Source organism: Salvelinus alpinus, chromosome 1 (genome assembly GCF_045679555.1).
Source record: "Salvelinus alpinus chromosome 1, SLU_Salpinus.1, whole genome shotgun sequence".
Lineage (NCBI taxonomy): Eukaryota > Metazoa > Chordata > Actinopteri > Salmoniformes > Salmonidae > Salvelinus > Salvelinus alpinus.
Genome location: NC_092086.1, coordinates 46,379,837 through 46,395,709, shown reverse-complemented (window position 1 = coordinate 46,395,709; position 15,873 = coordinate 46,379,837). Strand labels below are relative to the sequence as shown.

Sequence of the window (15,873 nt, the reverse complement as noted above, 5' to 3'; positions counted from 1 at the left end):
GGATTATCTTGGCAAAAGAGAAATGCTCACTAACAGGGATGTAAACAAATTTGTGAAAAAGATTTGAGAGAAATAAGCTTTTTGTGGGTATGGAACATTCTGGAATGTTTTATTTCAGCTCATGAAACATGGGACCAACACTTTACATGCTGCGTTTATATTGTTGTTCAGTATAATTCCATCCACATAACTGCTGCGTTTATATGCTGCGTTTATATTGTTGTTCAGTATAATTCCATCCACATAACTGCTGCGTTTATATGCTGCGTTTATATTGTTGTTCAGTATAATTCCATCCACATAACATAAAAGTCAATTAAAACTCAAAAGAGCATGACAAGTGCCCTTGAATCGCCTTTCCTTCAACAGATCAATGGATGTGAATAGCCAAATCACAAGATTCTGTTGCGCCTTGGCTTTTCCACTGGCGCTAAGGGGTTCTATTTGGGAAGTGTCCATCCCTGTGCCATGAAATGGTGCCTGACTGGAGCTTTTTCTTCACTGGCTGTGTGTGGAATAATTGCTGCATGTGGAGAGGCAACTCACCCCAGTAGCCGCGTAATTAATATGTGTGTGCAAAAGAGAACGAGAGAGAGGAAGAGAGCGATGTGTAGTATCTGACAGGGAAGCTAAGGGTTGTTGGTGATGGTGCCTTTCACTTGCTCCATGCTGGTTCATGGGAACTAGGAAGGAGACCCTCTGAAGTTGCCATCATGTTGTTGTGTGTGAAAGAAAAACACATTTTCCTTGCTGACAATATTCTCATGTAGTTTATCACTTTATCACAGCCTATTGCAAAAAGTCTGATTACAATATGAAATCTTGGTTTCCTGGCTGAGGGGAATAACATGTAATACATTTAACTCAGGCTGAAGATGATCTACAATCACACTGAATAATGTGGCATACTCACTCTCAAGGTACAGGAGAGACCTTACAGATGCGTGGGGCCCCGTACACTAGTTAAAAGTCTGTAATAATCCAATTACAAAACCCCACAATGTGTGCATGGATGCCCAGACGATTGCAGCACAGATGTCCTCAACAGATCACCTCTGAGCAGTGCCCAGGAGGTGGTAACACCCATGCTGTGATTCAGAACCCCTGCGGGGACTCTTGGTCAGCATTTGAATAAGCAGGCGAAATAGCCTCCACAATCCAGAGGGATAAAGCTTCTGATCTGAAAACCTGTCAAAAGCTAGGAAAGAGATAGCCAGTCCTTGAGTGGGTGTAGCATGTATCAGCCTGTTATGGGATTTGATATCCTGCAGCCTATTCACAACAGTACACCATACAGCCCACCATCAAATAACATGGAACCCAAAAAGTTATGCTGGCAGTATTGGTGGCCATCCTTCAAGTGCATTATAGGTTCACAAGGAGGAAGCCAGCTATGGTATTTTCTGAGCCAAAGTCTGGTTTAGTAGCAGCCCTTCCCATATTAGGCTAGAGCCAAAATACCACTCAAAAACTATCTTTTGGTATTTGTTTCATTTATTGTAAGGTCGACCCCTAGAATTTGTTCAATTTCTTGAAGGACATTAGAACAGTACCTTTGTAATTTGGAAAAGGACCGTGCATATCTCCAAATGTCCTCCCACATCTCGTCGAATAGCAACAGAGAGTTCATTCTCCCACACTGGCTTGACCCCTTGTGTGTCTACAGTAGAGAAGGGCCTTAAAGCATCATAAAATGAACTTACAGACATTTCCTTTGTGAGAAAAAATGCATTATTTAAATGACAGACATATCAGGGTTGCCAACCAAGATGGTGCTCTTCAAAATATGTCTGATTTGTAGAAAGCGGAAATGGTCCTGCTTTAGGCGCTGATATTTCTCAACCATCTGCTCAAATGACATTAGAATCTTGTCAGCTAATAAATCATTTAGTCTGCCTATGCCCTTATTAAGCCAAAGGTTAAAGACAACATCCAGCAATCCTGTTACAAAATCAGGGTTGTTAAGAATCGGGGTAAGAGTAGAGGTTAGTTTGGACCTTCCCTCAAAACATTGAACTGATCTCCATGCTTTGAGTGTATTAAGTGTAATGGGATTATTGCAGCTATCTTTTATAGATTTGAAGCTTCTGAAAAATAAAAGATCCTGCAAGGGGTATTTTGAAAAAGGAGTCTCAATATCTAACCAAATAGAGGAGTCATCATTTGTTATCCAGTCAGTAATATGCCTTAAGTGGGCACACCACTTATAAAACCTCATATTGGGCAGCTCTAAGACCCCTATAGAACCTGGCAGCTGCAATATTGCCATCTTAAGTCTTGGCTTGCGTTTTTTCCATATAAAGGAATTTAACCAGCCATTTAAAAATGTTATTACTTTATTGGAAAATAAGACCGGGATCATTTGGATTGGGTTAAGTAGGTAAAACATTCATTTTCAGGAGGGATATTCTACCTAACCTTGAAATCGGAAGAGAATTCCAGCGCTCCAGGTTAGTCCATTGTTGATACAGTCCCAAAATGTTTTGCTTGTCAGCAATCGAGTTTTTAAGATATAGAACTTTCATCAGTGGTGTAAAGTACTTAAGTAAAAATACTTTAATGTACTACTTAAGTAGTTTTTTTGGGTATCTGTACTTTACTATTTATATTTTTGACAACATTCCGAAAGTAAATATGTATTTACTCCCATACATTGTCCCTGACACCCAAAAGTTACATTTCAAATGCTCAGGCAGGACAGCATTATGGTCCAATTCATGCACCTATCAATATAACGTGTTGTCATCCGTACGGCCTCTGATCTGGCGGACTCACGAAACACAAATACTGTGTTTGTAAATGATGTTTGAGTGTTGGAGTGTGCCCATGTCTGTCTGTAAATAAAAATGTGCGTGGTCTGGTTTGCTTAATATAAGGAATTTGACTTATAGCATTTACTTTTACTTTTACTCAAGTATGACAATTGTGTACTTTCCCCATCACTGTACTTAAGTACATTTAAAACCAGATACTTATATACTTTTACTCAAGTACTATTTTACTGGGTGACTTTCACTTTTATGTGAGTCATTTAAGTCTATTAAGGTATCTTTACTTTTACTCAAGTATGACAGTTGAGTACTTCTTCCACCACTGACTTTCAAAATACAGAAAGTGTCACAGTATGATGCGTTTTACATGGTATTTTCCTTTTATTAATTAGCCAAGTATCTAACAGCTTGTGGCTATCGGCTATGCTAAACTGAGTTGGGGGGGGAAACATCACCCAAGCAGGAAGTATTTTCTGCTGTGCGGGCCAATTAAGCATTGGGTATAGGAGATTCAGAGTTCACACAAATTCAGAGTTCACACACATTCTGAGTTAACAGTTCATACAGATCAATGCCTAGCATTGGGTCCTGTGTGGCTCAGTTGTCTTCCTGCGGCGATGGTTGTGGGTTCGATTCCCACGGGGAACAGTATGGAAGAAAAAAATGAAAATGTATGCTCTGGATAAATGTAAAATATAATGGAGTGAGGAAAGATTGAATTGAGTATATTTCCATGTCACTCAATATTACATCCCATTGGGTGGTGGAACCTCTGATCTCCTGAGTGACAGCCATTCAAAGTGATTGTAGATCGTCTTCAGCCTCCTCATGCCCGGGTTCATTCCCAGGGGTCTATGCTAAGATGTGTAAATTGAACTATTGAACCAATCGATAGACAGTTTGAAACATGTTTTTGAGAGACCTAGGAGTTGTTTCAAACCTGCGTCTGATTCTTGGCTCTCCTTTCGCACCACACAATTGTTGAATCAATCAATCAATCACATTTATTTATAAAGCCCTTTTTACATCAGCAGATGTCACAAAGTGCTTATACAGAAACCCAGCCTAAAACCTCAAACAGCAAGCAATGCAGGTGTAGAAGCAGAGTGGCTAGGAAAAACTCCCTAAAAAGGCAGGATCCTAAGAAGGAAACCTAGAGAGGAACCAGGCTCTGAGGGGTGGCCAGGCCTCTTTTGGCTGTGCCGGGTGGAGATTATAACAGTACATTGCCATTAAGGTCAGATTGTCTGGTCTACCTGAAAGATATATTTTTATTCCATAGATAGTGTGCACATCGTTGAGCCTACCTTGTGTCATGCTATTTGTGTGATACATTTCGCAACACTTTTTTTCCAGTTTTTTTCTGTTCGTTTATGAGGGAACAAACTCACAGTCAATTTTATACCTCCCAATGCTTTTAATGAATGTCTTCAGTATAACTCTGTAGGATCTCACCTCTTCTCAGTAGCCTCAGTACAAGAAGCGACCTTGAGAAATGTCAAGCCTGTAAGTTAATCACTATGTTAGACCTTAATACAAATACCATAAATGTCTATTTGGCATCTTCACTCAGTTGAGGTACACATTTATTTCAATATCATGAGTTTTGTAAGCTTTTACCAGAATTTGTATATTTTGGATCTGATTGGGAGGCAGACAGTTACCTGTTGTCATGTTATAGCCTATTATTTAGAACTTCCATCATTCACAGAAGGGATCATCAACTATATTCAGTCGTGGGTCAATTTTTTTCTTGAGCTGATGGTCGGGGGGCGGGAACATAATTATAAATAATTTGTAGACTGCAATTTGACCCCAAGTAGCCCAAACAAATACAATATTTGACTAAAACAATAATTTCAAACCTTGCTTACATTTGTGGGCAGTTACATGTTTCTCTGTATTATGCTTGGGAATACTTGGGAACAGATTTCCGAAATGTAAATAACTTGGAGTTGATTTCCTGGTGTTTTACAGTCTTTTATGTCTAATAATAAAACCACTTGTAGGCCAAATTTGGCCAGTTTACAGGTTGACTTGATCATGTTTGACTTCAGGTAGATATTCCATCAACTGTTCCCTGTACCAAATAAAAAATAACCTGTTGTGTTAATGCTGGTGTAGTTGGCTGAACACAAATATCCTTTATTATTGTATAATTTCGAAGCTATAGCAGATGATTATGACAGAAGACACAGGTAGAGCTAGCTAAATGTGACAGGTGGATCTACCCTCTTCACAGAGCGTATTTCTTACATCCCTCCGCAACAGCCCGAGGCGGGGAAAGTGTGCCTTGACTTCCTGTGACTATATATGGAGACCACCGGTATAGCATGAGTGAAGAAGAAAACATCTCCGGGGAAAATGAGAGCGTTTGTCTGTAATCAAATAAAATTAATTAACGTTTATTGCGGCCGATGACTATCTCCTATCTTAAAGAGACAAACACGTATTTTCCGTCGATTTTGTTGTGCTAAAACAGGAACTCAGAGACGCAAGCAAAAACATACGCACATCGCAACTGTGAATGAGAAAGCTACAGGTGAGCATTATTTTTCTTTATCTACAGCATTTCAACTTTATTTAGTTGCACGTATACCATCTCTATTCCATGTCTGTTTTAAAGATTAAAATAGTACTTTGCATTATTGATTGTGTGCTGTTTCAATATGTGAACATTTTGGAGGGGGCATTTAATTGTTTTCAAACCTGTTGATTTTAATTGCAACCAACTTGCGTGCATAATCAACGAATATTTTAATAAGTTGACAGATAAATATTTTATGCCATGGTAAAGCGTATGTGTATGAATCGCGTTTTGTTGACACTTATGTGCTAGTCCCTCTTTAAGTTTATTATTCTAAGAAAAAGTTGTTTATCCATCCCCTCAGAATCCAGTAATATTAATTTCGTTTTTTAAATGAAATCCTAGTTATTCATGATGCTTTTGGTTGATCTGTTGGTTGATTATTGACCAGAAAAAAAGTACGAACGGGTGATTTCATTTCCTCAACAAGATGTTGTCTAATCGTACGCACAAATATATTATTCAGTCATTTAGTTGTAGGCTATAATTAGCCGACTATCTTTCAGAGGATCTTGTGTTCTCTAACATGCACTCTGCATGTGATCTTTCAAAGGATTTTATCCTATTGTTCCATCTTAGTTGTTCATGTCAATAATACGTTTTGAAAAGCTACAACCAGTTCCCTGCATGGGTCAAGGCAACCCAACCTTGCTGAACTGAAACTCTTATTTGGTGTGTAGAACTAATTTAAGAAACAGACAGGCAGAGATGCACACACCTTTTTTTATATACTCAAGTATGTCTATCAATTATTATTTTCACTTAAAGGCTAGATGTGTAAATTAATAATAACTGCATAGTTACACTTATAGTGCTCTCAACAAATCTCCATTACTGTACAATTAGAATCCTTTGTAGAGCATACTTTTCCCCAATCATCCAGTCCTGCTAAATTGTCATGAAGCATAGTTTGCTGCATGAGGGATGTATTTGCCAAGGGAACCTTTCTTGTGTATATATCATGCAGTTGTCTTGGAAACTGACTAACCTGATGTAGGGATGGTTGGTGTGTTCATTATAGCAATCACTCCTGGTAACCTCCCTTTTAACTTTTAACAATACTTCTGAAAGTACCGATGCTCTCTCTCCAATAATTGTGCGATATTGGCCCTCATTTGTGAATTTCAATGAAGAGGGTTGATGCATAATCAGCCTGATCTTTGTGGCAATACGCTCTGCACTCAGACGATTTGCATGTACCAGAGAGGTGAATGGCTGTTATGCAGATTGCAGGAATATGATTTCCTTTTTTAATGAAGCTCTTTAGAGGTAAACAAAAACAAGCGGGGTCCTAAGTGTTCACTTAGAAGGAGCTCGTTAAGTATCTTAAAGAGACAAATAACTCACACAGGTGTTGTTATATTTCCACTGCACCTAGAAAGTAATCACTTAGAGTTTTAATAATGAATTACATTTCATCATCATGTACCCAGTGGATGCATTCCGTGAAGAAAATATTATTTACTCCACTGAATTTTGCCTTTCCTAAATGAGTAGCCTCATAGCCTGTAATTAATCCTGCATCATATTACACTAATCAAAATAATTTAACAAAATGTGCCTCTGGACACACATCGTAAAGTCCCAAAAGACAGAAAACGCTGAATCCGATTTTCTTTTACCATTTTGTTTCACATAATTCTTAGATGTCCCCCTTGAGTTCTCTTGAGAAAATAGGTCTCTCAGTCTTATACAAAGAGAACAATTACAGAATAGTCATGTTATGTCTGCACACTGAATTTCCAATGCTGTATTGAGAGTAACATTAGCACACAGTTTGACAGTGCTGTTATTTTTGGGTTATGCCTAATGTATTGTGACGTGATTGTTTGATTGCTTGGTTCTGTAACGGTCACTTCAGTTTGAGATGTGAAAAACACGGTTGATTAGAAATCGCTGTGGCGGAGACATCATTCTAAACACAACAGTCACTTGAATGGTTGTTCCCACATCTATGGTTACATCTATGGCTATAAAAAAAATGACATTCTCTTATTGATTGACAGTTAATATCTGTCTGTGTGGTACAGTCTCTTCCCTCAGAGCTTTGAGAAAGCCTCCTGTTGCAGGTTAGAGACTACTTGATTCTAGAGTCTAGCCCTATGAGTCACTCTCTCAGCACTACTGGTGCTATAAAAACACTGGCTAACCCTGTCTATTCCCCACACCCCTCTCTCTCTCTCCTTAAACATCCAAAGAGCAACTTGTGAAAAGGTTGAGTGAGATGGTAACTTCATTTTGATGTGTCCGTATGTCAATTTGGCCCTTATAGTAGGCCTACTTATGACTATGAGTCTAAGGATCCAGGCCGTATTATGTTGGTTGAAGGGTTCCCTGGTCCTTTTTTCTAAAGAGAGACGAACACGCTGTGAATCATTCATTTGTCACTTCACACAGGATCATGGTTTTGTGTAAAGGATCGAGCTCATAAGCATTTACCCTCACCATCATCCAACCTTTCATATAATAATGAATAGCCTGTCATAGTCACCATGGTTGATATTGTGTTGTGTTTGAGGTTGTGTTTGTATTGAGAGTTGAGTTGAGTAGCATAAAGAGGAGACCTTCCTTATCTACATAACATAACCAGTCTGTATTGTTTTGCATATCATGTAATGCATTGCATGTACACAGTGTATTCAGAGAATAGTCCTAAAAGTGAATTCTCATTGAATAGAGAATTGTTGCTCCCTGCGGTATGCCCTTGTTCATGTGGCTCTCTAAGTAGTTTCTGCTGTGTTTGCTAGGTTGTGGCTTTGTATAGCCTAACTAGCACAGAAAGACTTTACCCATGCTGTAAAACAGCTCCCATACTCTTTCCCACCAACACTGAAGAATATTCACTGCCTATCGATCTCAGATGCAAAGTGTCAGTCTTATGTCAATTCTGAATTGAGCGCCCACTGATCACCCTAACAGATTGGCTCATTGGCTGTACAGGGGCTGCTGAGAATAAGCTGCTACCGTGGAACCTCTGATTGTCATCCGGTGGTTCTGCCAAAGCCTGGAGGGGATCAGAGCCCGTATCTATCTAGACATGCACACAGATCCCAATGATACTGTAGCTATGTCTCCCCATTCCGTGTGAGGAATCTTCTCTCCATGTTCAACAAGATGTGGAGCTCCCAGCCCAACACCTTCTGTCTGCCATGTCACAATGCCCAGGACTCTAGTATGGCAGTTATGTTTGTGCTGGACATAATTGAGCCCTTGTTAAATCAATAAGGTCCTTTCCCCCCTGATTATCTGTGATGAGCCATTCACACAGGTTTCAGTCTGGGGGCCTGAGTGACCACTTGTTTGGTCCATGCACAAAGGATTCATCAATCAAATAGATAGTTGTTAATTGGGTTTGTTCCATAATGATGTTGTTTTTTGTGTGTCTTTTAATGTAATTACATTTTGACAAAGCTGATGGTCAACATGTGGATATCTTTATTATTTAATTATCATTTCCAGTGTATGTCCCAAAACCACAATAATATTGAGCAATTACAACTGTGGAAAATACAATTGGATTAGAGAAGAAAAACACGCACACACACACACACACACACACACACACACACACACACACACACACACACACACACACACACACACACACACACACACACACACACACACACATACACATACACATACACATACACATACACATACACACAGTACAGTCCATGCACATAATCAAGAAGATCTCCCATAGGACCAAAGAAGATCATTTAAACAATCTGTATTCTGAGGGACTGGCAGGACCGTCACCAAACATGGCTAAATAGATAACACTTGTGGACTAATTGATAACAACGGCATTCAAATGACATTTTCTAAAAATGCCTGCCCTCTATTTTGAATATGATATCATGGCAGAATCTGTTCACTAAAGCCTGAAGAAATGAGACCAAGAAAGCTTGCTGTGAGACTCCAGGGACCCACTGATGGATACACTTTACAGCAGCAGTCTAGGCTGGCTGATGTCATTTGATAGAAACCAGTAGGTTAACCAATCTATAAGGATGATAATGACATCAGCGGCAGGATGAGTCCCCAGCGACGGAATGGGAGATTCTTTTATAGATATGAGTCATAAATCCATTTTTATCTTCATCACAATTGGCTTTGGAAAGAACTGTGTCATTCTGGCTCCCTGGGAGTCTGATGATGGGGTACTTGCAGTCCTTTAGCCTCCCTGAATACGGAGCTGAGGAGATGAGAATCCAGGTGGGATCAGGACCAACTTTTGCCTCATTGGTGCTATGGTGTGTTAAGCTAGCCTGGCCAGGGGAAGACTGATATAATAACATCAAGTGATTATTTATGCAGCCTGCCTCGGTAGAATTCTGTCTACCTGGATTTACCAACCCTTTTCTCTCCCTCCACCGTTACCATAGAGACCCCTCCATCCCCTAACAGCAAGGAGCCTTTTGCTGCCGGGGCTCGCTGGCTTTGTTACAGGAGAAATACAGGGTTGAGCATCGCCTTTAGTCCCTGTTAAGGTTCGGGCACCTGTGATGTGTGAGACTGAGAGTGAGTGTGAGAGTGAGAGTAAGAGTGAGAGTGAGTGAGTGATATTCACTTGGCTGTGAGTGTTTCCTTGGCACGTTGACTCGTTTTTGTCACTGGGACTTGATGACTGAGACAGAGTGACATCCAGTTGGGAGGCCAGCCACGTCTAATTGAAATGAGCTGCTCACCTGGGAGAAGGCTTCTCCCTGACTGTGATGCTTTGCTAACTGTCACCAGTCAGAGCTGCAAGTGTATACCTAACAGACAGGTATTGGATCTGAGACACAAGCAGGTATCTGGTGTTAGTAGTTTGCTCTGTTAAAACAGCATCAGGTGTCTAATGACCTTGGGGAAACGGTGCACACAATATATGAACAAATCTCTCTCACAAAAGCCTCCCCTGAGAAATGAAAATGTGAAATGAAAACAGTCATTCTTATCATGTGGGTTTAACTATGCTGTCACTGTATAGGAAATAGTGGCATGAGATTCAAACCCACTTCATTCATAGGCAGTAACTATTTTGACCCATATCCAAGGGGCACTGGAATCCAGAACCTTCCAGAACCTTCCAGAACCTTCCTCAATAGACATATGAATACCTACATCGATGATACTATTGACATTCTAACTAAAAGTACGAGGCAAGTGCACTATCTGTCTCGACCAGTTACATTGAATTAGTTGCTATTACAAATATATTGTCTAGCTAGCTGTTATTTAATGTGTCACTTTCACTGTTTGGGAGAAAGCAGAACACAGAGTTGCCAGTCTGTCTCTCTTCCTCGTCCCTCAGAGATGTGACAAAAGAAAGACATTTGCTGTCAGCTGATGAAAAGAATGTCTATCTGTCCCCTGAAAAAACTTTGCCATCAATCAAACCCTCTCTCTTGTATCCATGTCATTTCTTGTCTTTTAGTGCCTTTTAGTTTTTCCTCTACCTCTGCATTGTACTGTTGCTGCGTCTACTGGTGTCAGCCACCATACAAGCTGGCAGAGGCTGGAGAGTGACTCATACTCACTGAGGTGGAACATACTCACTGAGGTGGAACGATGACCTTGTTCTTTAGAAGTCTCACATCGTATCACAGTTTAACTAGGACCCTTAAGAACAAAGTCAGGGATGAATTAGGCGTCTGTGATGATGATACTTCTATCTTAGCAGCACTTCTCTCTGCTAGAGTAGATGGGGGTCGGTGCAGGAGGATTTGAGAGAGCATTGCTTTAATGAGAGTTATTGCAGGTAGGCTTGTCACAACAGTGGCCAACCAGCAAGTCTATGATGAAATCAACCAGCATACGATATCAGTCAGCCTTGGACAGAAATAGCACGTACCTTATGCCATGGGTTGAGTATAATTGAGTTAAGAGGGTGTGATTACTGTGATTAGCCCTGTGTTTATGTAGCCAAAGGGAAGCTCCTCAAGTGGATATATCAAATCTGTGTTAGATACTGTATATCCAACTATAGTTGAAATAAACAATTACAAGGATTTTCAGACATTTACTGAACATTGTTGTACAACCTGACACTTGTTTTAGGCTCATGTTCATGTGAATTATTCTCCTTGTGACCCCAGGTAGTGAATGAGCATGACGACGTTGCTGGACCTGAAGAGCAGTGTTCTGAGGCAGGTTCAGAGGAGCCAGTCTCTGAGAGGGAGGAGGGAGCCAGCAGCCTCAGCAGCCAGCAGCATCCCCGTCACACACTGCCCTGACCAGTTACCTCACGGGTGAGTCTCACACACTGCCCTGACCAGTTACCTCACGGGTGAGTCTCACACACTGCCCTGACCAGTTACCTCACGGGTGAGTCTCACACACTGCCCTGACCAGTTACCTCACGGGTGAGTCTCACACACTGCCCTGACCAGTTACCTCACGGGTGAGTCTCACACACTGCCCTGACCAGTTACCTCACGGGTGAGTCTCACACACTGCCCTGACCAGTTACCTCACGGGTGAGTCTCACACACTGCCCTGACCAGTTACCTCACGGGTGAGTCTCACACACTGCCCTGACCAGTTACCTCACGGGTGAGTCTCACACACTGCCCTGACCAGTTACCTCACGGGTGAGTCTCACACACTGCCCTGACCAGTTACCTCACGGGTGAGTCTCACACACTGCCCTGACCAACTACCTCACGGGTGAGTCTCACACACTGCCCTGACCCGCTACCTCACGGGTGAGTCTCACACACTGCCCTGACCAGCTACCTCACGGGTGAGGCTCACACACTGCCCTGACCAGCTACCTCACGGGTGAGTCTCAGTGGCACACAGAAGTAACAGCAGTTTTAATCGCACACATGCATGTAAACATGGATATTCACTCACTCACTCACTCACTCACTCACTCACTCACTCACTCAGGTAATAATAATAATATAGCACTTTCATTGCAACATAGAATCTCAAAGCGCTTGCAAAGAAACTAATTATAAAAAATGGAAAGCGAAAGCTGTCTCTAGTCAGCCTTATCTGCAGTTTGAAAAGGCAGTCAGTCTCTGGTATGGCTTGAGTGGAGAGAGGGGCATTGATGGTTAGCCAGGGAGAAAGTCAGTCTGACAGATACAGCTACACACACAGGAACATTCAGACTGGATGAAGGAAAGGTTCCCCTGTCTCTGAGAAGAAGGCCTAGTCTGGTGCTGGGGACTATAAATATTCTGGACAAACCCAATATGTTTAATGTGTCCCTCTCCTCTACTCCAGAGATGGGACCTGTTTCTAAAATGCCTCGATCAGTCTGGTCTTCCCCAAGGAGACATCAAACATCCCAAAATACCAACAGCTACATGAAGTTAGACACTCAGTGAACGGGGAACATTGCTTTTGGGGGGAACAACACTTAGAAATACTCAAATGGTCTATCATTTATCTTTAATATGTAACTCTAGAACTTTTCAGAACCTTTATCGAAAAAGAACGAACCAAATTCATCCAATACATGTCAACAGAATTTTCTTATGATATTTATTAACACATTTATTTGATTGATTAACCCCAAACTGAGATGGTTGTGATGCGCTGTCATCCTAAGGATATTGGCAGATGATTAGGCCACAGCAGAATTGACAGGCACAGGTGAATAAATCAATTGTTTTTCCAGTCATCCTTTGGAGCGAGTCTTCTGTTTTGATTCCTCTTCAGCTGAATGTCAAAGTCAAAAGTAATGGGCATGTGAACCTTGAGGTTTCTATAGCAACCCAACAACGTCTGTTTGTTACAGCCTGCTCCTAAAATATGAACAGCTAGATTGTTAATGACGGCTCCTATTTTATTTGCGAGGGAGAAAAACACCTGTGATGCTCTGAGCAGAACCTTTTGTAATTATTACTTTGATCTGATGAATTATCAAACACTGGCTCTTTAAAAGACTTGAGGAGCTACAGCGACCCAACACTATTGATACACAGGGGAGATTGGGGTTGGTTGTCTCAGGAGTGGGTTGTCTCAGGAGTGGGTTGTCTCAGGAGTGGGTTGTCTCAGGGGTGGGTTTGTCTCAAGGGTGGGTTTGTCTCAAGGGGGGTTTGCCTCAAGGTGGGTTGTCACAGGGGTGGGTTGTCTCATGGGTGGGTTTGTCTCATGGGTGGGTTGTCTCCGGGGTCGGTTGTCTCAGGGGAGGTTTGTCTCATGGGTGGTTTGTCTCAGAGGTGGGTTGTCTGATTGTCACAGTGCTGATTGTCACAGTGCTAATTACTCCCAATCTAACATTTTTAAGGGTGTGATGTGTGAATTTTATAAAATAACTCATCCACCTGGTCAATTTGTGTCAGCATAACGAAACATTGAGGTGAGGGGAATTCATGTGTTTTTCATAAGTAAAATCAAAATGTATATATATTGGTGCTTTCTTTGTAAATGTTTCTAGGTCAAGCCATGTGGTATCTAGCATATTAACTTGTTTTTACATGTAAGAGTCTATCTGGGAAGAACACCTTTTTATATACTGGCGCTGTTGAGTGGAACAAACTACCACAGCAACTCAACGCCATGTCGACCATAACGTCATTTAAAAAGAGTGTCGAAAGCTGGCTAATGATCAACCAATAGAAAACATGATGTCTGTATGCAATGCTCTAGGCTATGACAATGTCGTCCTGTCTTTTGTTTTGTTATGTGTTATATGTGTTATATGCCTAGTAGCCTAGGCCTACTATGTCTGTTTTTTGTGTCATCTTTGAAGATAGATAGTAAATGCACTATCTATCTATCTATCTATCTATCTATCTATCTATCTATCTATCTATCTATCTATCTATCTATCTATCTATCTATCTATCTATCTATCTATCTATCTATCTATCTATCTATCTATCTATATATCTATCTATCTATATATATATCTATCTATCTATCTGTCTATCTATCTATCTGTCTATCTGTCTATCTGTCTATCTACAGTTGAAGTCGGAAGTTTACATACACTTAGGTTGGAGTCAATGAAACTCGTTTTTCAACCACTCCACAAATTTCTTGTTAACAAACTATAGTTTTGGCAAGTCGGTTAGGACATCTAGTTTGTGCATGACACAAGTCATTTTTCCAACAATTATTTACAGAAAGATTATTTAATTTATAATTCACTCTATCACAGTTCCAATGGGTCAGAAGTTTACATACAGTAAGTTGACCGTGCCTTTAAACAGCTTGGAAAATTCCAGAAAATGATGTAATGACTTTAGAAGCTTCTGTTAGGCTAATTGACATTGTTTTATGACAATTGGAGGTGTACCTGTGGATGTATTTCAAGGCCTACCTTCAAACCCAGTGCCTCATTGCTTGACATCATGGGAACATCAATAGAAATTAGCCAAGACCTCAGAAAAAAAATGTAGACCTCCACAAGTCTGGTTCATCCTTGGGAGCAATTTCCAAACGCCAAAAGGTAGCATGTTCATCTGTACAAACAATAGTACGCAAGTACAAACACCATGGGACCACGCAGCCGTCATACCGCTCAGGAAGGAGACGTGTTCTGTCTCTAGAGATGAACGTACTTTGGTGTGAAAAGCCAAATCAATCCCAGAACAACAGCAACGGACCTTGTGGAGATGCTGGAGGAAACAGGTACAAAAGTATCTATATCCACAGTGAAACGAGTCCTATATCGACATAACCTGAAAGGCCACTCAGCAAGGAAGAAGCCACTGCTCCAAAACCGCCATAAAAAAGCCAGACTACGGTTTGCAACTGCACATGGGGACAAAGATCTTACTTTTTGGAGAAATGTCCCCTGGTCTGATGAAACAAAAATAGGACTTTTTGGTCATAATGACCATCGTTATGTTTGGAGGAAAAAGTGGGACGCTTGCAAGCCGAAGAACACCATCCCAATCGTGAATCACGGGGGTGGCAGCAACATGTTGTGGGGGTTCTTTGCTGCAGGAGGGAATGGTGCACTTCACAAAATAGATGGCATCATGAGGGAGGAAAATTATGTGGATATATTGAAGCAACATCTCAAGACATTAGTCAGGAAGTTAAAGCTTGGTCGCAAATGGGTCTTCCAAATGGACAATGACCCCAAGCATACTTCCAAAGTTGTGGAAAAATGGCTTAAGGACAACAAGGTCAAGGTATTGGAGTGGCCATCACAAAGCCCTGACCTCAATCCAATAGAAAATTTGTGGGCAGAACTGAAAAAGCGTGTCCGAGCAAGGAGGCCTACAAACCTGACCCAGTTACACCAACTCTGTCAGGAGGAATGGGCCACAATTCACCCAACTTATTGTGGGACGCTTGTGGAAGGCTACCCGAAACGTTTGACCCAAGTTAAACAATTTAATGTTAATGCTAACAAATACTAATTGAGTGTTTATAAACTTTTGACCCACTGGGAATGTGATGAAAGAATTAAAAGCTGAAATAAATCATTCTCTCTACTGTTATTCTGACATTTCACATTCTTAAAATAAAGTGGTGATCCTAACTGACCTAAGACAGTGGATTTTTACTTGGATTAAATGTCAGGAATTGTGAGTTTAAATGTATTTGGTTAAA

General features: G+C 40.9%; 1 protein-coding gene across 3 annotated transcripts in view; it reads left to right on the top strand.

Moving 5' to 3' along the window:
- Positions 1 to 5,023: 5,023 nt before the first annotated feature.
- Positions 5,024 to 15,873, top strand: part of LOC139577887 (BAI1-associated protein 3-like) — a 44,101-nt gene continuing 33,251 nt past the window's right edge. The window contains exons 1-2 of one of the 3 annotated variants that reach the window (XM_071405033.1): positions 5,024 to 5,313; positions 11,445 to 11,597. In XM_071405033.1, the coding sequence (XP_071261134.1) occupies positions 11,452 to 11,597 (146 nt within the window). In that variant the 5' untranslated portion in view covers positions 5,024 to 5,313; positions 11,445 to 11,451. Of the gene's footprint in view, positions 5,314 to 10,979; positions 11,108 to 11,444; positions 11,598 to 15,873 lie in introns of those variants that run through there. The other 2 variants (XM_071405022.1, XM_071405027.1) reach the window with 2 other exon arrangements.